Source organism: Myodes glareolus, chromosome 3, assembly GCF_982192425.1.
Source record: "Myodes glareolus chromosome 3, mMyoGla1.1, whole genome shotgun sequence".
NCBI classification, from domain to species: domain Eukaryota; kingdom Metazoa; phylum Chordata; class Mammalia; order Rodentia; family Cricetidae; genus Myodes; species Myodes glareolus.
Window position 1 is genome coordinate 60,544,816 of NC_142028.1, and position 21,545 is coordinate 60,566,360.

The following is a 21,545-nucleotide window of genomic DNA, read 5'->3' on the forward strand; positions in this document are numbered from 1 at the left end:
TAAATAATAGCATTTGATATACTGGAACACAACATTTCTCAAGTTGTTGTGTCTCCTCGCTTGATTTTCTTTCTTTTTTTAGGGGACAAGGATGGTACTCTAGCCACAGCTGACCCAGAACTGCCAGTGTAGCCCTTACTGACCTCAAACTCGGGACAGTTCTTATGCTTCTATCTCCCAAGTGCTAGAATTACAGGCATGAGCCACCACTTCTAAATCCTACCTGCTTCTTCTGATAGGACTGTCTGAAGACAAGTAGAGAACATCTGGCATAGCAACCAAACAAGAAAGCTTGGTCTTTAATTTTGACTCATGGGAGACTCTTCTCTCTACAGATTTCTGCAGCTCAAGTGGCAGCCCTTCTTTCCAGCCAATCAAAAGCCACATAACCATTCCAACAGCCCATGTGATGCCTTCTACTTTGGGGGCTTCTCCTGCCAAACCAAATTCTACACCTTCTGGGCCTTCTTCCTCTAAACTCCCCTTGTCAGGCTTGACTGAAGGTGTGGGGATGACAAGAAATGGAGACTTCGGTGCAGTGAAACGTTCTCCAGGCCTATCCAGAGATTTCATGTATCTCCCTAGTGCTGCTGGAGAAAATGGGATTCAGCAGTCCTGGTTTCCAGCAGTCGGCCATGAAAGAGAGGGAGAGTTGAGGAAGTTTGATATTCCTAGCATGGAGTCTACTCTAAACCAGCCAGCCATGGTAGAGACATTATATTCAGATCCACATTACCGAGGCCACTTCCCCAACCCAAGATCTGATGCAAATAAAGATGTATACAAAGTATTGCCAGAATCTAAGAAGGCACCAGGCAGTGGAGCAGTATTTGAACGAAATGGACCACATGCTAGCAATAGTGGAGTGCTCCCTTTGGGACTCCAGCCTGCTCCTGGCCTTTCCAAGTCACTATCCTCTCAGGTGTGGCAACCAAGTCCTGACCCTTGGTATCCTGGAGAACAGTCATGTGAACTCAGTACTTGTCGACAGCAGTTGGAATTGATTCGTTTACAGATGGAACAAATGCAGGTAGAGAACCATTTCTTGCATTTTGCATGTTGTTTTCCTCCTTAAACATCATAACCTTTGTCGTACAAGTTTTAGAGGTTTTTTTTGTTTTGCTTGTTTGTTTGTTTGTTTTGGTTTTTTGAGACAGGGTTTCTCTGTGTAACCCCAGCTGTATTATAATTGCTATGTGAGTATTTGTGAGTTTGTGCATTGAGTGCAGTCACAAAGAAGGTAGAAGAGGGCATGGATCCCATGGAACTGGGGTTAACGGCAGTTGTGAGTCACCTGACATGGATGCTAGGAACCGAACTCAGGTCTTCTTTATTGGTACATGCTCTCTCTTAATTGCAAAGCCATCTCTCCAGCCTACTTTATCCTTATAAGTTTTAACTCTAAAGAAAACATTTGTGAGAAAAGATGATGTTTGGAGACCGAAAAAGAAGATGTGAGTTCTTGACCGTTAAATCTGTTGGTGGTCTGACAAACAACCAGACCAGATATGTGCTCCAGAGTAGAGAATTATGAGGGAAAGCTCAAAGCTTGCTGTGTAGTCAACAGGTGGGTCTTGAACTCACAGAAATCCACCTACCTCTGCCTCCCCAGGTGCCAGGAATTAAAGGCCATCACGCCCAGCTCTAAATAAAGATCATCTTTGAGGGGCCAGTGAGATTGGTTAGTAGGAAAAGATACTACTGTAACAAGCCTGGAACAGTGAATTCCATCCCCAGACCCACATATCACATATGTTCTTCTTGTCTCTGTCTCTCTCTCTCTCTGTCTCTGTCTCTCTTGTCTCTCTCTCTCTCTCACATACACACACACACTCACACTCACAATCACCATCAACATTTGAAGCTGAGTGTGGTGTCTCTCTTATGAATTGAAGGCCAGCTTAATCTACATAGTGAGTTCCAGGCCAACTAGAACTGCCTCAAAAACCAGTGCTGGGGATGGGGAATGTCTTTGAACTCTTGGTTGGTTGGGGTTTTTTTGCTAAGCCCCATCCCCCTTTGTGCTGCTGAAGAGTGAGAAGGAAGGAAGCAGGGTATATTCTCCTGTCCTGGTCTGTAAGCTCCTTATTTAATAACTGACCTTAGAACTAGAGACTTTCTGAGCAGAGTGTTTAGTTGGCAGACGTCCCCCTGGCAAGTTCTTTCCAGTCGTGCATCAGAGCTAAAATTATTTTTAAAACATTGACATTATCAGGCTGAGCCAGACTAGACTTTAACTTCCAATCCTAACTGGGTACTGCTCAGGTGTTCCCAGGTACCTGTGGTTAAGCTCAAGCCCAGCTGGCCTGTTTGTCTTCCAGCTTCAGAATGGAACCGTCTGTCACCATCCTGCTGCTTTTGCTCCCTTACTGCCTACCTTAGAGCCAGCACAGAGGATCAGCATCTTGAACAGTAATGAGCATCTTTTGAAGGAAAAGGAGCTCCTCATTGACAAGTAAGATGGTGGGGTGCTGCAAGACAGGCTCTGCTGTTGGGTCTCCCTGGGAGGCACTTAGTGAGCTCTTACCAAGAGCAGGTTATGCCTGTCCCCCGCTATCCATTGTTTAGGTCCATGCCTGGCTGATGGGCAGCTTGCTCTTGTCACTTATTAATGTGATAGGCCAGTCTCTCTGCAGGGCCACTATAGAGGGCTTTCAAGGGGTGACTGGTTTATGGCAAATCTTCTCTTATTTTTCCCCTTAATCTTTTTCTCATGTGATCCTACCCTTTCAGTAAAATATAATGTCCAGCATACATTTGTGGTATAGTAGTGTAGCATGCATAGCTGCCTTCCAAAGTGTGGTATCTAGAATCAAGATCAAAGTATTATTACCCTTCTATCTAAGGAAAGGTGTTCACACTGTAAAGTAGTTTAATGTCAGGATCTCAAATCTGACTGTTGGCTTTTGCAGGCAGAGGAAACATATCTCTCAGTTGGAGCAGAAAGTGCGAGAAAGTGAACTACAACTCCACAGTGCTCTTTTGGGCCGTCCTGCCCCTTTTGGGGATGTCTGCTTGTTGAGGCTACAGGTAATATAGCCCCTAGGGCAGCACTCTTCTTACTATAATGTAGTATTTTCCCTGTGCTTAGATAGCCAGAAAATATACAAGAAATCAAATGACAAAGGTGCCCTGCCCTTAAAGAGTAAGCATCTTAAACTTTGCTAGACTTTTGTGAGGTTAGAAAAGGCTTCAGGGGAAAACCCGGTGAGAGTTGAGATGTCTTGGTATCATAAGATACATGGGAAGAAAGGAGGGCAAAGCACTGTAGATAGTAAGGTCCCAGCATTGAATAATATTCTTAGAAGTCTTCGTGTTTTATATGTTGTTTTTGTGTATGGTTGGATTTTAAAAATTTATGTATATGAATGTGTTGCCTGCTGCCTGAAGAAGTCAGAATAGGGTGTGCAAGAGCAACAAATCTAAACTGATCTACCATCTCCAGTCCTTGTATTTGGCTATTTTGACTACATGTATGTCTGTGTACCACTTGGCATGTGTGTTATCTGTGAAGGCTAGAAGAGAGCATATATCTCTCTGGATTTAGAGTTACACATGGTTGTAAGCTGTTATGTAGAGTCTAGAATCAAACCCGGGTCCTCTGGAGGAGCTTCCAGTGCTCCTAACTGCTGAGCATGTCTCCAGCTTTATTCTTAGAAGTCTTTATTTGGCATGCTTGTTTGTTGTTTTTGTTGCTTTTTCAGGTCAGGGTTTCTCTGTTGTAGCTTTAGCTGTCTTAGGATTTACTCTATAGACCAGGCTGGCCTCAAACTCAGAGATCCGTCTGCATCTGCCTCCCTTATGCTGGAATTCAAGGATTGAGCCAGCACTGCCAGACATTCTTAGAAGTTTCAGTCTGCAAATCCTGGCCAAATAAAGAGTGGCAGAGGCCATGGGTGATTTAGAGCTGTTTTCATTTTTATTCTTTCATATTTAGGAACAGTTTAAAGAAAACCATATTCTCACTGAGGTCAGTGTCCAGTAGGGTTGAGAAGGAATCTGCTTTGTCAGCTGAACTTGTGCAGTTTGTGCTTTTGAGTCATGAATATTAGATTATCGTGTTAAGGCTTGCTTGATCTAACAGCATCAGAATATTCTCTAATTTACTGATGAAAACAAGTATGAGTAGAGGGAGCCAGACCTCAAACCTGAGTCTTGTGGTGGTTTGTCTGTGGTCCTTCCTCTGTGATGTATATCCTTAGGTATTGCTCTAGTTCTTTGTGTTGATTTAATTTTATATCTATTTTATGTATTTTGAGTATTTTGCCTGTATGTGTGTATGTGTGTCATGTGTGTACCTGGTGCCCGTGGAAGTCAGAAGGGCCTTCAGATCTCCTGGAGCTGGGATTAGGCATGAATGTTAGCTGCGATTTGGGTGGTGGGAACTGGACCTAGGTCCTCTGTAAGAGCAGCCAGTGCTCTTAACCACTGAGGCAAATCTCCATCCCTAAGTATTGCTGTTAAAAGTGTTTCTCAAATTTGAGTGCATATCAGAGTTACTTGGAGGGATTACTCACAGCACAGGTAGGATCTGTCCCTAGAATTTCTGATTGAGTGGGCCAGTGAGTAAGATTCTAAAACTTACCAAATTCCAGTAATAAATGATACTGACTAAAGAAACCATTGGAGAAGGAAGGTGCTTGACCTAGAGTATAATGGGAAATGTATAATTACAGGAAACCAGTTACACATTAAGAATGTTTTTGGCAGGAGTTGCAGCGAGAGAACACTTTCTTACGGGCACAGTTTGCCCAGAAGACAGAAGCCTTGAGCAAAGAAAAGATGGAGCTTGAAAAGAAACTCTCTGCTTCGGAAGTTGAAATTCAACTCATCAGGGAGTCTCTCAAAGTGACACTGCAGAAACATTCAGAGGAGGGGAAGAAACAGGAAGAAAGGGTGAGCTGAGAAGCCACTGGCTCTAAATCATGAGAGAGTTTGGTAGTCAGCCCTCTCTGCCAAATAGTATCTCTAGTCTGTTTCCCGAACCAAGAGAAGCCAGTTAGGTGGGACTCTCCATCGACTTCTCACACAGGGCATCTAGAGATAAACCTCTGCTTTTCTGCTTCATGCTACAAGACTCCTCAAGCCAGGAAGAGGTGACTAGTTCCTCACTAGCCCAAGGTCTATTGTGCTGCCAGCTTTCTGGAGGGAAACCAGTCTGGGCAGTTGTATCAGATGATACATTGCAGGAGGTAACAGTAACTCCATTCAGTCTGCTTTCTCTTCATCCTGCTGAAAAGTCGAGAAAGAGTTCATGCTCGCCGCTAGATTGAGTTTGTTAGTGCTCTTAGAGTTCCTTAGTGGAAAATTGGTCACCGTTGGGGAAGATATTTTAAAATTTTGGGGTTTTGTTGGTACTCCAATTTACAGCTTTCTCTAAAAATAATTTTTTTTAAAGATTTATACCTTCAGGCCAGAAGAGGGCACCTGGTCTCATTATGGATGGCTGTGAGTCACCATGTGGTTGCTGAGAATTGAACTCAGGTCCTCTAGAAGAGCACCCAGTGCTCTTAATCGCTGAGCCATCTCTCCAGCCCCATCTAAAGATATTCTTGACTACTTGTATCAAAATCAGTTACAACAGCACTTTTTTAAAAATCTCATTTGTTATGGGGCACATGCACGGAGTGACAGCCTATGGGATTGGTTCTCTTCCTTCACTGTGTGAGTACTAGGAATTGAACATAGTTGTCAGACTTGGTGGCAAGTACCTTTACCCATACAGCCATTTCACCAGCTCTTTTTGTTTTTGTTTTGTTTTGAGATGACGGTCTCACGTTGTTGTCTAGACTGACCTTGATTTCATAGAAATTTCACCTGTTTCTGCCACACCAGGTTGGTTGGTTTGTTTGTTTGCATTTGTATTCAGTTCAAGACTCCAGCCCCTGTGTTGATACCACCCACATGTGGGGTTTGTCTTTCCACCTTAGGTAACCTAATCTAGATAAATCTCATAGATGTGGCAAAAGCTTAACTCCTTAGTGATTCTAGATTCTAAAATCAACAGGACTAACTATATGACTTTTAAATTGTGTGCAGTGAGATAGCTCAGTGGGTAAAAGGCTTTCTGCAAAAGTCTGATGACCTGAATTCAGTCCCTAGTTCCCACAAGGAAGAGAGAACCAACTCCTGAAAGTTATGTTTTGACCTCTACATGTGTGCCACATGTGCACCCCCACATACCATACATATGCACAATAATTAATAAAATAATTTTAAAGGGGAAAAATATCAAGCATATTGGTGCGTGACTTTAATCCCAGCACTCAGGAGGCAGAGGCAGACCAGCCTGATCTATAGCAAGTTTCTAGGCCAACTAAGGTTACATAGTGAGACCCTGTCACCAAAAAAATGAGGAAGGTTTAACCTTTGGATTTTCAGTGCTGACAGCCAACAGGACTTATAGTCTTGGTGCTGTACGTAGATTTTTACTTATACTTGATTTTAACCCTGTACTGAACCCTCTCTCTTGCCAAGGATTAATGTTCAGGGGTTTTCAAGCCTCTCTTGACCTCTCAGATGTATAGTTCAAGTTTCTTATTGGAAAAACCTTCATGAAAGTGCATTGAGACTAACAATGAATTCCCTGAATTTTCAGGTCTGTATTGAGAGCTACTTCCAGAGGTGCCCAGTACTTCATGTACAGAGGCTCATGGGCATAGTCTGTAACTCCCATGAAGGTTAAATCCTTTGCCACGAGTAATTTCTCTTTCTCTGCATACTTTGATCTTTTGAAAACATGTTAAAATACCACATACATTTTATTTTAAATATTTTATTTTTATTCATGTGTGTGCCATATATGTGCAGGTTCCTGCAGGTGCCCTAAGAAAGCATTGGATCTTCTGAAACTGGAGTTACAGGATGTTCTGAGCTGCCTGATGTGGGTGCTTTTAAGTGCAGAGCCATTTCAGCAGCCTGTGTTTTTGCTTTGTAGTTTTTTTTGGGGGGGGAGGGGTGAAAGAGAGGGACAAGAGACAAAGAGAAGGTAGTGTTGGATGACCCTGGAGCTAGAGTTACAGGTGGTTGTGAGCTGTCTGATGTGGCTGCTGGGAACCAAACTCAGGTCCTCTAGAAGAGCAAGAGCAATATTCTCACCCATTGTACTGATTTCCTCCATATGATATCCCTCCCTTTTTTTTTCTTTTTGTTTTGTTTTGTTTTTTTGTTTTTGTTTTTATTTTTTGAGACAGGGTTTCTCTGTGGCTTCGGAGCCTGTCTTGGAACTAGCTCTTGTAGAGCTGACCTAGAACTCACAGAGATCCACTTGCCTCCTCCTCCCAAGCACTGGGGTTAAAGGCGTGCACTGCCACCACCACCCGGCTTGATGTACGGCTTTTATTATGTAGTCTCAACTAATCTAGCCTTCACGTGTATTTCCAGCTGACCTTAGACTTGGGGCAGTCCTCCCACTTTAGCTCCTTAGTGCTGAGAACTACACAGACTAGGGGTATATGTAGATTTCCATACCCACACCACATACTTTTGTCTCCTTTCTTGATGTGTTTTTGTTTTTTTAGTTTAGTTTAGTTTAGTTTTGTTTTAAAGACAAGGTCTTCCTGTGTAGTCGCAACTCAAGAAGATCCACCAGTCTCCAACTCCTGAGTGTTGGGTTTAGAAGAATGTGCCACCACACCCAGCTTGTCTTTTTTTTTAAGTTAATAATTTATGTTTTACATGTGGTCACTTTATCTTTTTTGCTTTTAATCCAGAATTGGTTTACCATCATTTTTCAGTAAGCCACCCTGGTAATTTTGGTACAAACTGAAATGTGAGAACTATAGGTTTAGAGCTTGATGATTACAGCTTAAAGCTGGAATAAGCCTTTTAACTTATTTTCAAATATTGTACTTAATATTGTCATGTCTTTGGATGGAAGAGTAGGGGTGTGTCTCTGCTCTGACATAATTCTCTGCCTTGCTTTTCCTCTTTTGTTCCCCCTAACTTCCTTATTTGTAAGCCAAAGAAAATATCTCCTTTCAACAAGTTTATTGAATTCCTTCTGGGACAAAGCATTGTGCTATGCTCTAGAGATATGATAACTTAGCAAAATGGGTATAATCCATAGAAATAGCCATTCTGTTCAAAGAGTTTACCTTATCAGACAAATGATTATGTTATAGCAGTGCTACAGTTTTGTTGGTTTTTAATGTATACTTATGTTTTGCCTGCATGTGTGTCAATGCATCACATTTATGTATTGCCCTTGGCCAGGAAGAGGTGTCAGATCCCTGGAACTGGCGGTACAGGTGGTTGTAAGCCACCATGAGTACTGTGAATAGAACCTGCTTGAGTCATCCCTTCAGTCCAGAAACCAGTTTTGGGCTTTTTGTTTGTTTGTTTGTTTAAATAACTTTTTTCTTGTTTGTTTGGATTTTTTTTTTTTGAGGTAGAATTTCTTTATTAACAGCCCTAGCTGTCGTGCAACTCACTTTGTAGACCAAGCTACCCTCGAACTCAAGAGATCTATCTATCTGCCTCTGCCTCCCGAGTGCTGGGATTAAAGGTATGTGCCACCATGGCCTGTCATAAATAAATTTTTATTGAAGGGGTTTTGATCCTTTGCTGTCTATGCAGGTCACTCAGGTTCAAGATTTCTGTAATCAACTCTTTCTTTTTTTTTTTTCTTTTTTTTTCTTTTTTTTTAATATTTATTTATTATGTATACAATATTCTGTGTGTATGCCGGCAGGCCAGAAGAGGGCACCAGACCTCATTACAGATGGTTGTGAGCCACCATGTGGTTGGTGGGAATTGAACTCAGGACCTTTGGAGAGCAGGCAGTGCTCTTAACTGCTGAGCCATCTCTCCAGCCCCAACCAACTCTTTCATAAACAAGGGTGTTTAGTCCACTTGTGCTGTCGGCTTTGTTCTATGTCTCTCCTTGGATTAGAGACACATAGTCATGACAACTTCAGGGGTCTCCACTGGTGGATTTCTGGCAATTGCTTCAAACAGTTTACTTTAGAAACTATGTTAAGGTAGATCTGTGTCTTAGCAAAGGTTACTTAGCTCTCTGTCTTCATTGTAAGAAAGAACACGCGTACCTTCAAGGAAGGGCAGAGACAGCAGTCACTGGAAAATGTTCATAGCCATAGAAAAACAAATGGAAACAGACTTTTGATATTTCTTTCACTAGGTCAAAGGTCGTGATAAACATATCAATAATTTGAAAAAGAAATGTCAGAAGGAATCAGAGCAGAACCGGGAGAAGCAGCAGCGTATTGAAACCTTGGAGCGCTACCTAGCTGACCTGCCTACTCTTGAAGATCATCAGAAGCAGACTGAGCAGGTAGCAGCAGTCTCTGGGAACAAGCAGAGAGCCAGACAGAGGCTGTTCTCATTATCTAACTTATTGAAAGGAATATCTCAAAGGAGTCACGTCTGGCTAGATTTACAACTAGATGCTTTCTTTCTTTCTTCCTTCCTTCCTTCCTTCCTTTCTTTCTTTTTTTAAATTTATTTGAGATACAGTCTCTGTGTAGTTCTGGCTGTCCTGGAACTTACTATGTAGACTAGGCTGACCTCGAACTCACAGAGATAGCCTGCCTCTGCTTACTGAGTGCTGGGGTTAAAGGTTTTTGTCACCATACCAGCCTTGTTTTATTTCATGGATACAGGGTCTAGTCCCTAACTGGTCTAGAACTATGTCTAGACCAGACTAGACATAGACTGGATGTATAGACATAGACATATATGGTCTAGAGCAGACTGACCTGAACTCACAGGGGTCTACCTGCATCTTGCTGGGATTAAAGGCATGTACCACTATACCCAGGTTAAGGACTGCAGATGTTTATGATACCCATGAAGTCTTCCTTAGCTAAGCATGGGGTCCTGTCTCTTAGCTGAAGGATGCTGAGTTGAAGAACACGGAACTGCAAGAGAGAGTGACTGAGCTGGAGACTTTACTGGGGGACACCCAGGCAACCTGCAGAGAGAAGGAGGTTCAGCTGGAAAGCCTGAGACAGAAAGAAACAGAATTCTCTTCTGCAAGACATAGGTAAGTGCCCTTTAGACTTGAGGGAAGGAGATAGTTTCGTCCTGGTATAGTGTTAACTACCCTTGCTTGCTTACTTATTTGATTTTGAGTGAATGTGCAAACCCCTTCTCATCTTAGAGCTTTGTTTTCTTTGGATTGTGACTAGTAGGAAAGTTGCTTATGGACAGAGAATCTGTCTTTGTGGTGAAGTGGGGTTTTATCATAGTATGATTGGGAAAACACTTCTGTCTTAAGGTTTCTATTGCTGTGAAGAGACACCATGACCACGACACTGTTTATAAAGGAAAACATTTAGTTGAGGTGGCTCACTTCCAGTTTCAGAGGTTTAGTCCATTATCATCGTGATGGGGAACGTGCAGGCAGATGTGGTGCTGGAGCTGAAAGTCTTAAATATTGCAGGTAACAGGAAGTCAGTTGACACACTGGGCAGTAGCTGGAAACCTCGAAGCCTGCCCCCAGAGAGACACACTTCCTCTAACAAGGTCATGCCCACTCCAACAAAGCTACATCTCCTAATAGTGTTCCCCCTTTGAGATTATGGGGACCAGTTACATTCAAAGTACTGCACCATCTCAGTGCTTATCACAAAAACCTTAAGAGCCAAGCGTGGTAATGCACACCTTTAGTCGCAGAGACAGACAGATTTTATGAGTTTGAGGTCTACCTAGTTTACATAATTCTAGGACACCTAGTGAGACTGTCTCAAAAGAGAGAGAAATAGTTTATAAAGTAGGAAATGAGATAGTCTATATTTTCAGAAATGTATCCTAGTTCTATAGAAGACTTAGGGATTATCCACATTTTGAGTCTGTAAGCTAAATGCTACCAAGAATATCTATTTCTCATCAGTGCTCAGAATTGATTTTTGTTTGGTTGTTTTTTAGTGGTACGTGTTTGAGACAAGGTCTTACTCTGTAACCTTGGCTGGTCTCGAGCTCACAGAGATCCTCCTGTCTCTTCCCACCCCTGCTGAAATGCTGGGATCAAAGATGTGAGTCGCCACTCACAGCCCTCAAAATTGTTTCTGGTTGCTAGGATAGTCTCTGAGACAAGAGAAGATGCTGTGGTGTAGTCTTGAGGATGGTTGTGTTTCAACAACCTCTTGGGCTAAATGTTTCTAATGGGTAGACTGGATTTCTTATCCTATATTTAGACACAGTGATCATCTTGTTTATCTCAGTGGGTCACAGTAGAAGTGATTATAAGGGGGGCTGGAGAGATGGCTCAGAGGTTAAGAGGTCCTGCATTCAATTCCCAGCAACCACATGGTGACTCACAACCATCTGTAATGAGGTCTGGTGCCCTCTTCTGGCCTGCAAGCATACATGGAGACTGAACACTGTGTACCTAATAAATAAATATTATTTATAAATAATAAATAAAAAAATAAGAAGTGATTACAAGGGGCCAATTGGAGGAAGTATTGGAAGGCTGTTGTTATTTCATCTCTGTTGCTATGATAAAAATGCACTGACTAAAAAAAGCAATATCGGGGACTATTTCATCTCCTACTTCCTTTGGGAGAAAGCAGGGACCTAGAGGAATGCTGCTTACCAGCTCTGTCACAGACTCATGCTTAGCTAGCTTTTTTGTTTTGTTTTGTCCTTTTTTTTTTTTTTTTTTTTTTTTTTGAGAACAGGGTTTCTCTGTGTAACAGCCCTAGATGTCCTGGAACTAGCAATAGCAATGTAGCTCTGTTGGACACCAGGCTGACCTCGAACTCACAGAGATCCACTTGCCTCTGCCTCCCCGGTGCTGGGATTAAAGGCTTGCGCCACCATCACCTGGCTCGAATCTTATTAATCAAAACAATGCAAGAGTCTTTGGCAAATAAGGAATTGATGGTATGGTATATAGATTCTGCCCCCTAAAAAGGGAAACCGAATGCATTGAATATCTTCTATCAGAGATATCCTGTATCACATCATCCTCAGCTGTGGGAGGAAGGTGAAACTGTTTTGCTCCAAAGACATAGTAAATAATAGTACCAAGAATCAAAGCCACAATGATTCTGATTTCATAGTTCTAGAAGAATACTTTTTCTTTCAGCTTGCAAGATAAACAGTCTGTGGAGGATGCCTGTGAAGAAGGTCTCACAGTGGAAGTGGAATCCCAGCAGAAGGAATGTGATTCCCTCCGAAAGGTGATTAATGGTTTCTGGGCTCTGGCCTGGGTAGACTGGGAGGAAAGAAGAAATTGTGTACTGGGAAAAAAATCAGGAATTCTGTCTTAAACCACCTAGGATCTGCTCCCAAGAGCTTTTCTCTCTTCTGAGAAGTAAGCCCTGCATAGTAAGTTTGCATTTTAGGTATTCAGTCCTATAACAAGTAAGTTGCTTATGAGGAATACATGCAAAAGCTAGGTTCAACATGCCCCTCAGATGAATCAAAATGATGTGCTGAAGCCCAGGTGCCCTGCAGTCATGGTTCAGGTCCTGGAGAAACTGAACTGCTAAAGTTCATCAGAACGTTATAACCAATGAGGTAGCCCAGTTTCTCAACTCAGCAAATAATAGAGATCTAATAACCTGCTGGTAAGACATGTTACAGGTTAGCAGAAATGGATCAGAGACTGTTAGCTCTGGAGGCACAGAAAGCTGGGACTGTTTGTGTTCTCTGCTTGGATAGATTACTATGACCAAAACTCTAAACCCGTACCCATTGTAGCTCTGGATAAGGAGACTCAGAAAGCTAAATTTGTCCTTTTCCAAAGAACCTTGATGTGTACTGGGTATGTATAAAGTCAATTCCACTGATCTGTAGTTATTAGGTGAAGGTCCCTACCCTAGAAGTGCTCATGTGAACTATTGCAGTTCTCTGTAAGACTCTGACTAGAACACAGAGTCCCAGGTTTGTGAAAGTAGGTAACAAAGACCGGGAGTCTGAGTTAGATTTCTGTAGGTCATGCTAACCAGTCCTCACCCTGGTCTTATAATGGGTGGTAGCTGGCATTGGATCAAAGATCCTCATGTACATCAGCCTTGTGCTTGTAGCCTTTCTTGCTTTCTTTATAACTTTGCCTTTCAGATCGTGGAGAGGCAACAACTGAAGATAGAGCAGCTACACTCTCAAGTCCAGGTGAGCAGGAGGCTTTGGCCCATGGTGGATAGGACTTAAATGGTAGAAGCTTGGAATTCAGCTTAACCTCTCATTCATTGCCTTCTCTGCCATGTGATTTGCTTGTTGTTTGGTATATAAGAAGACTGAAACAGTGCTTTTGAACCTCCTGTCTTGCTGAGGAGACAGATGATAGATGTTTAAGCACAGTTCTCTGTGAGCCAGGCTCATACCACTTTAGGGGTGAACTCAGAAGAGTTTGTGTGAGAAGGGGAGGTCAAGGACAAGTTTCTGGAGCCCCTGAGCATGAGTGATGATGCCTTAGCCAGGCAAAGAGTAGCTGAGTAGGATGGTAGGAGGAACATCAAGGTGATACTACTGAAGTATAGCCATGTACTGCCTGCCATTGGGGACACATTGTGAGAAATGTCAGATGCTTTCATCTGTGTGAACATTAGTGTATACTATAATCTTTAGTGGGTGATGGGAATCTTATTAGAGCGTTTAGTTATGATGTGATATGGTGAGGTTTGCAGTTCAGGCTCTCCTGGAAGATTGACATCCTAGAAAGAGACAGCCAGGGACTGTTGCAGAAAATCTAGTAAAGTGATGGGTAGCGTGACCAAGGCATAGTAACAGGGATGTAAAAAGACAGATGGAAGTAACCCTTCAAAGGAATCAGTGACCGACAGGGTTTGAAGAATAGGAAAGGCCGGGCAGTGGTGGCACACACCTTTAATCCCAATGCTTGGGAGGCAGAGGCAGGCGGATCTCTGTGAGTTTGAGGCCAGCCTGATCTACAAGAGCTAGTTCCAGGACAGGTTCTAAAGCTGCAGAGAAACCCTGTCTCGCAGGAAGAAGAAAAAAAAAAAGAATAGGAAAGAACCAGAGATGACTCCTGGTTCCTATTTCGGGCCAGAGTAGGAGTGTTCATTAATTGCATTCTCCGAGAAATCTTGAGTGAAATAGATTTACTCAGGTTTTTGAACTCTATGGATTAGTAGAAAAAGCACTTCCGGTGTGTCAGGACCAAAGTTCAGATCCCAGCACCATGTCAGTGCTGGGTGAGTGTGACAGACCAACTGTAATTCCAGTGCTAGCCTTCGAGCCAGATGCAGGATGAGCTGGAGAGGGATCAAGAAAAGACACATGACCCTCTGACTTCCACACATGGTGTACATGTGCATGTTTACTTACACATGTGCAGACTCACACAGGTAACACACACACACTGCATACATACCTATATATTTGTGTGATATATATACATACATACATACATACATACATACATACGCACAAAAGAAAAGGGTTTTCACATCAAACTCGAAATGCACCAAAGAAGCTACAGGCTACAGGCCTGCCTTTCCAGCTATGTCTGTGTAATTCACCTCTTTCAGTTCTTGTTGTCAGGCAATAGTCACACTTGGTGAGCATTTAAAATACCAGGGTTTTAGGTGTTAATGGCTCATTAAGTGAAAGGGTTTAAATCAGTGGTTCTCAACCTGTAGGTCACGATCCCTTTGGGATCAAATGACCCTTTCACAGACTTAAGACTATTTGAAAGCACAGATATTTATTTACATTATAATTTATAACACAATTATAGTTAAGAAGTAGCAACAAAAGTAAATTTATGGTTAGAGGTTCCTACAGCATGAGGTCCTGTTTTGAAGGGTCGCAGCATTAGGAAAGTTGACAGCCCTGGTTTGAATGGAAAGTGGCAGGTCTAAGCTCTTCTCATATCACCCTTAAAGCAGCTGTGTGGTAGGGTGGGCTTCACTGGGTAGCCCAGGTAAGAGTTGATATCATCCAAATCAGATCTGTTACCCTTGGTAGTTCTGCACAATATCTCACTCTCTAGAACCTAAAGGAAGAATTAGCTCAAGAAGAAGGAGTAAGTCAGGCCCTGAGAGAGGAGGCACAGAGGAGGGAGACAGCTCTGCAGCAGATGCGCACAGCCGTGAAGGAGGTAAGCATTGACTGGGTCCATAGAGCCTCCATGAATCTGATTTCTCTGTCTGCCACCCCATTCTTACAAGAGTGTAGAAGGGACTGTGAGCTTCTTAACAAAGGAATGGATAGTAACATTGCATTATCTTGTATGTTAAAGGCCCTAGAACTGTTTTAGAGTATGCTTTTTAGATGTGGGATCCCCTCCTTTTCTCCCTCCCCACACAGTCTTCCTGCAGCCACAGGTTAATGGGATTGGAGGCAGGAGAGGTCAAGACGACTGAGGGAGCAGGGTACACCTGGGAAGTTGAGGCTGAGTTCAAGGCAAGCCTGTCTCACACATAGACAGCCCTCAAAAGAAGATTTGGTGACACTCCTGTAATGAGTAGAGCTGTTAGTAACCCCACAGAGTTCACTGGCCCAAGCAGTGGTGCCTTTAATCCCAGCACTTGGGAGGCAGAGGCAGGTGAATCTCTGTGAGTTCAAGGCCAAGCCTGGTCTACAAGAGCTAGTTCCAGGACAGGCTCCAAAGCTACAGAGAAATCCTGTCGCAAAAAAAAAAAAAAAGCTAGCTAAATAAATAAATAAATAGCCGCTCTGTATAGGAAATCCTAACTGTACTACAGTGAGAGCTTGAAATGTAGAATGGTAGAACTCTGCCTCCCTGGAGGACAAGAGGATGACTACAAGTTCAAAGCCAGCAAAGCCAGTCTGGTTCACTTCCCTGTATCAAACAAAGGAGCAAAGGTGGGTTAGGGAATATAGTTCAATTGATAGGGTACTTGTTTTGCATGCATGAAACCATGAGATATAAACTAGGGGTAGTGGTACATACTTGTAACCCCTACACTTGGAAGGCGAAGGAGACAGGAGAATCAGAAGTTCAAGGTCATCTTCAGCTATGTAGGAAGTCTGAAGCCAGACTGGGTTATGTGGCTTTGTTATACCCTGTCTCAAAAATAAAGGGGTGGGGGCGGGGACAGGCTGGTCTCTCACTTTCCCAGCCCCACACCCAGCTAGCACCCCTACTCTGTCCCTTGCCCCTCTCTATTCCTCTGACAGCCTGTTACCAGGCTGGCTGGTGGCCACTTTTGTCAGGGTGGCAGGGCGAGATTGAAACCAGTGTCTTCTCAGATTTCACTGTTCACGTTCAGCCATCTCTAATAGCCTAGCTAACAGAGTTGGCTGAAGGACTGGCTTCAGATAGAGTTCCTAGGGGGTGGGAGCATCTTCTCTGGTTCCTGGACCGAAACCTGGAGGCTGATGACTCAGATCCTGCTGAGGAATAGTTTCCTCTCCAGTGCTGGGTCCCTAAGGGCCTGGGCTCAGCCTACACACAGGAGGAACTAGGGGTTGTAGGGAGGGGAAGGTGGCACCAAGCCTGTGTGGGTAACAGTGGGGAGTAACAATGTGACTAAATTTCCCCTTCACACCCATGCACATTCAAATACACAGATCCTTGCCTCTCTTTGGGTCTTAATCAGTTATCTATCTGTTTGCTTAGCTCTCAGTGCAAAACCAGGACCTGATCGAGAAGAATCTAACACTGCAAGAGCACTTGCGCCAGGCCCAACCAGGGTCCCCATCTTCACCAGATGCAGCCCAGCTGGCATATGAGCTGCACCAGGAATTGGCCATTTGCCTTCAAGATCTGCAAGCTGTCTGCAGCATTGTGACCCAAAGGGCCCAGGGCCATAACCCTAACCTCTCTCTGCTCCTAGGCATTCACTGTGAGTCATCAAAAGGGCCTTCATTCTCTCACCCATCCAACTTTGCTATCCTTACGGTAATTGTGAACCAGGTGTGTAGGTCTGGCCATTCATTGCCTTGTGGGAGTTGTCAAAGTAAGTGTTCATTAAGTGTTTCACAAACAGGCCTCCTTAGAGGATGCTTGCATGGAGGACAAACAGAAAGCAGGCCTTAGGCAACAAATTATCAGTTCACTATTTCCAGCCTTTTCTTTTTTCTTTCTTTTTTTTTTTTTCTTTTGTTATTTTGAGGCAGGGTTTCTCTGTGCAGCCCTGACTGTCCTGAAACTCATTCCATAGAAGAGCTGGCTTCAAAATCACAGAGCTTGCTTGCTTCTGCCTCCTGAGTGCTGGGATTAAAGGCATGTGCCGCCACCACCCAGCTACCAGCTTGTTCTTTTAAGTGTCGTGTCTGAAAATGGGAACTAGCTCTTCAAGAGCTAGTTCCAGGACAGCTACAAAGCTACAAAGAAACCCTGTCTCGAAAAATAAACAAAACAAAACAAAACAAAAAAAACAACTTACTGGTCCTGCCATTCCTCATGAAGTTTCAGTCAGCTGATTGTCTAACACTCTTAAAATCCTCTTCTCCTCAGCCACCCAGCTGCCAGGGACTCAGCTAGATCTGCAGAAGCCAGATGTGATCAGGAGAAAACTAGAAGAGGTTCAGCAGCTGCGTCATGACATTGAGGACTTAAGGACCAGCCTGTCAGACAGATATGCCCAGGACATGGGAGAAAACTGTGCCACCCAGTGAGGAGTGCCAGGGAGGATCTGGCTGCTATTAGCCTCACCAGAAGGTTCCTGCCTGACAGTCCTGCCTTCTGCTGCTGCACCCAGAGGGGAGAGCCTGTATCTTGGGTCAGGGTTGATGTGAAAAGTCTGTTTTGTTGTACACTGGCTTTGCCTTACTGGGTTATGTTTTACCTGTTATCTTAACTCTCAAAGGCTGAGTTACTAATTAACCTTTTTGCAGATTCAACTGATAAAGTCCTCACAAACCGTTCCCAGCCCTAACATGACATCAGAAGCAAACAGGCTGCTCACCTCCCTCTCCATCCTCCAGGATGATCCATGTTCATTCCTGCTCCACACCTTGGTCCTGCTGATCCTCTACTAAGATAGGCGTAGGAGGTTAGGTAGGAGTCGCAACCTTTTGAGGATTCTCAGGCCTCATGTATCAGCTTTCCTGGGAAATCAGCTGGCTTTCTGGGTTTTCTCAGGCACCTGCTTCCTCAGGGCTGTTATTCCCACAAAAGCCTCAGGGTTATCTACCCCTTAGTAAAGTCCCCATAGGATTGCTGGCTTAGGGACCACAGCAGGGCTCCTCAGCCTGCCTGCTGTGCTGTCTTTTACAGGAAGCTCTTGGCCACCCTGTGCCCCTGGAGCCCTGGCATGTGGTCAGCATAACCTTTCTTCTTCACTCGGGCCTTCCAGGTAGCCTGCCCCATTTGGGCTAAGTGCAGACTCCTCTGGTATTGCCCTGTGGGTCCCAGGTTGGATAGTCATTTCCCCAGAAGACCACAGGGCAACTGTCAAGCTGCTCACCCCTTCCCAAGGTTAGGGCTGTAACTAGCCTGATTTGTGCCTCTTGTTTGGGGTTGGGGGGATTTCCTTTTCCTTCTCTGACTCCTTGAGAGTTCAGAGCTTCTAGTGTGGGTCAGCTCTAAAATAAAAGTGTTCAGTGTTTCCTGGGGTTCTGTGTTTCACGAGGGCCTTTGGACCCTCAGCTTTTTGGTTTTTCTTGCCTCCTGATTTAGGAATGGTCTCAGTTTTATCTGGTTGTTGGGCCAGCCCTGAACCTCTAGTTTGAGGGTTACAGAGGCAGCCATGACAGGACTTTTGCTAAGCCTCTGGCCTGTTGAAAGGTTCCTGGACCTCCTGGGCTGGCCCGAGTGGCCTTCTTTTTAAGTGTTTTCATACGTTTTGTGTTTTATTTATGGATGGCTTACCTTCAGAGTAGCCGCAGCCGGCTGGATACCTCAGCCACTGGGCTTCTGCCTCCTAAAACCAGAGCTGCCTGGTTGGTGTCCACCCCTAAGTCATTGGGGAGCCCAGCTTCCATGCTCACAGGTATTTTTTTCTTTGTAAAGTTTATAAAGTTATTTATATGAATCTTTGTTATGTCGACTGGTTTGTATTGTCTATTTTGATTACAGAATAAAACATTTAACAGATGCTTCAGTTTCTCATTGCCTCCCAGCATCCTTTGCCCAGCCCTCGCTTTGGCTTATGGAGCCAAAGACTATAGTGTTCACCGGCTTCAGGCAGATCCAGCTTGCTATCTGAATCTCTTCCCACTTCTTCTTTGTCTGGGTGGGGATAGATGAAGTCTGCCCACACTCAGTTGCAGAGCTCCCTACCAGCCAGTCGTCACTGCAAAGTTAAACCAGACCTCAGAAGTCAGCAGCTTCTGGGTTCCTGTGGCTTCTGAGGACGTAACTTCCCCATAACCAAATAGACAGTTTGCCTCAGAGGACAGGACTGGCTTACTGGGCCTTCACCAATATAGTCCTGGCTCTACTGAGGGTAGCTATAGTGAACCTAACTGCTTGCTCCAAAATTGGGGTGGGTGCTGGACTGTTTCCCACCTCATCAGTTGAATTCCTAATATTTAAAGCCATAGTGTGTATTTTCAACAAGAGTTGAGCTCAGCTGGGACTGCCCCAAAACTAGCTATGGATCTCTACCAAGGGCCAGTTGGAGTCAGGCTTTCAAGACGTGGCACTAGCCTTTGCCTCCACACACCAGTGAGCTGTCCTGCAGCTTCTTACCATATCCTCCATCTGGCTTCTGAAGGGTGTGGCCCCAGTTTACAGCCACCACCCTTTCTTGTCAGAGCCTGTTTGAGTGGAGGTGCTTGAGGGAAAGTGTCCTGGCTGCAGTGCCCCTCCCAGCGCCCCCACCATCCCTTGCTGCGGTTCCTAAGCTTGGAAACTGCCCCGCCTTCAAAAGTTCCATGCTGAGCAGTACTATTAAAGGACCTCCTGGAGACAAGGGTGGCACTGCGCTGAGTACTGGTTGTTCAAAACCAGGGTAAACTGGGAAAAGTTTTTAGCCGAACCGTTCTGCCATTTGGTTACTTCCCAGCCACACGCCGTGAGCCCAAAATCAGAAAGGGCTGACCGCAGCTAACAGCTGCTGAGGACTGGGGTCCTCTGGGCTCCTGGCCGCAGAACAGGGCAGGGAGGGCGCCTCCAGCGCGGGGCGGTGTCATGCAGGCCCCGCCTTGCCCGCCTGCGCAGCTCATTGGTCCCGAGCGCACTGACTCGCGGGCGGAGCAGGAAGGAAACCGCTCCCAAGCGCGGCGGCAGCGTCGTTCCTAGCCGTGCAGCTGCCGCTCCCACCGTCCCTCGGTTGGTTTGCGTGTCCCTTTCCTGCAGCATGAGTGGTCTGCGCGTCTACAGCACGTCGGTCACCGGCTCTCGTGAAGTAAGTGTGTGCCTGGGCGGGCGCCCGGGGAAGGCGGGCCGTGCTCCCGGGAGCCGCCCCCACGATGGAGGCAGTGAGGTGCGGGGTATGGCCTCCCAGGTCTAGTCCGGGGGACGCCGCCCAGCCTGCCCCTCCACACACCTGGGAGCCTTCGGCATCCCAGCATGAGCTTCCCACGTCCATCCACCATTATGGGGTCACCCATTCTCTTGTACACCCCCTCCACACACCTCCTTAATCCCCGCTTCCTCTCCACTGTGAGGCTGTGGAAGAGGGTATTTCTGCTGTAGGGCCTGGCCCTGGCGAGTCCAGCTTCCCTGACTTACCCAGAGCTTGGCTGTCTTCTCTTTCTGAGACTCCTGTAGGTGATCCCTTCATCTTTGGACCCTTCCCATCCCTTAGTGCCCAGAATCTCCTCGTACAGTGGGCAGGAGGACAAAAGCTCCTGCTAACACCGGACCAGAGTTCCTTCCATAAATTCTCCAGCTTGCCTGCCGACCGTATCAATCCTCTGCCCCTAGATCAAGTCCCAGCAGAGCGAGGTGACCCGCATCCTAGACGGGAAGCGGATCCAGTACCAGCTAGTGGACATCTCCCAGGACAACGCCCTCCGAGATGAGATGCGAACCTTGGCAGGCAACCCCAAGGCCACCCCACCCCAGATTGTCAACGGGGACCAGTACTGTGGGGTATGGGATTTGGGGTCTGGGAGGTGTTGGAGGACTTGCAGCCAGGGTCAGACCTGGGTAAAGCAGTAGGGTCCCCCTGCATCAGCACTCAGGTGACTACCTCCTCCCTCAGGACTATGAACTCTTCGTGGAGGCCGTGGAACAGAACACACTGCAAGAGTTCCTGAAGCTGGCCTGAGTAGGGATGGCCACAGTCCCTACCCAACTTCACCAGGCCTTGAAGGACCTTGTGACCAACTCCCTGTCATTCCTAATCTGACCTTGGAGTCCCTCCTAGCAAACCCAAGTCCTTTCTGTGTCCTCCCCCTTCCTGCAGAGGCAACATTCCTTACTCACCAACTGGTCTCAGATTGTCTTAAGCAAAGCCCCAGTGCTGGCTTGCCCCTAGCCAGGCCTTGGGGCTACCTCCCTGCCTGGCACTGCCTGATGGGTATTTCTGTTAGTTCCGTCAGTCAGGGCTCTGCCAAAGGCCCCGCAGTCCCCTCTTGGGAGCATCCTAGAGACAATTAAATGCCCATTCCACTGGAGCAGCCTGTCTGGTTATGGTGTCCTAGGTCCCTGCGTGGCAGAGGTGGTGGTTCTGGTTGGCTCAGAGCTGTGCTAAAGTGTTGTTGCCTCTGTGTGTGCATGTGAAGCATGTGCTTGTCTGTGTCTGGCAACACAT

General features: G+C 45.3%; 2 protein-coding genes across 3 annotated transcripts in view; both read left to right on the forward strand.

The window, feature by feature from the left end:
- Cep85 (centrosomal protein 85) overlaps window positions 1–18,938 on the forward strand; it is a 39,633-nt gene extending 20,695 nt beyond the window's left edge. For both annotated transcript variants that reach the window (XM_048434056.3, XM_048434057.3), the window contains exons 4-14: window positions 336–1,030; window positions 2,322–2,455; window positions 2,913–3,030; window positions 4,711–4,896; window positions 9,140–9,292; window positions 9,849–10,003; window positions 12,053–12,146; window positions 13,030–13,080; window positions 14,924–15,031; window positions 16,517–16,742; window positions 17,357–18,938. In XM_048434056.3, coding sequence (XP_048290013.1) covers window positions 336–1,030; window positions 2,322–2,455; window positions 2,913–3,030; window positions 4,711–4,896; window positions 9,140–9,292; window positions 9,849–10,003; window positions 12,053–12,146; window positions 13,030–13,080; window positions 14,924–15,031; window positions 16,517–16,742; window positions 17,357–17,517 — 2,081 coding nt within the window. In that variant the 3' untranslated portion in view covers window positions 17,518–18,938. The remainder of the gene's footprint in view (window positions 1–335; window positions 1,031–2,321; window positions 2,456–2,912; window positions 3,031–4,710; window positions 4,897–9,139; window positions 9,293–9,848; window positions 10,004–12,052; window positions 12,147–13,029; window positions 13,081–14,923; window positions 15,032–16,516; window positions 16,743–17,356) is intronic.
- A 1,094-nt stretch (window positions 18,939–20,032) lies between these two features.
- On the forward strand, window positions 20,033–21,408 carry Sh3bgrl3 (SH3 domain binding glutamate rich protein like 3). The gene is made up of 3 exons (XM_048434058.2): window positions 20,033–20,192; window positions 20,714–20,881; window positions 20,994–21,408. Exons 1-3 carry the CDS (start codon window positions 20,145–20,147, stop codon window positions 21,057–21,059), a joined length of 282 nt encoding a protein of 93 aa, XP_048290015.1. The 5' UTR covers window positions 20,033–20,144; the 3' UTR covers window positions 21,060–21,408.
- The last annotated feature ends 137 nt before the right edge of the window (window positions 21,409–21,545 follow it).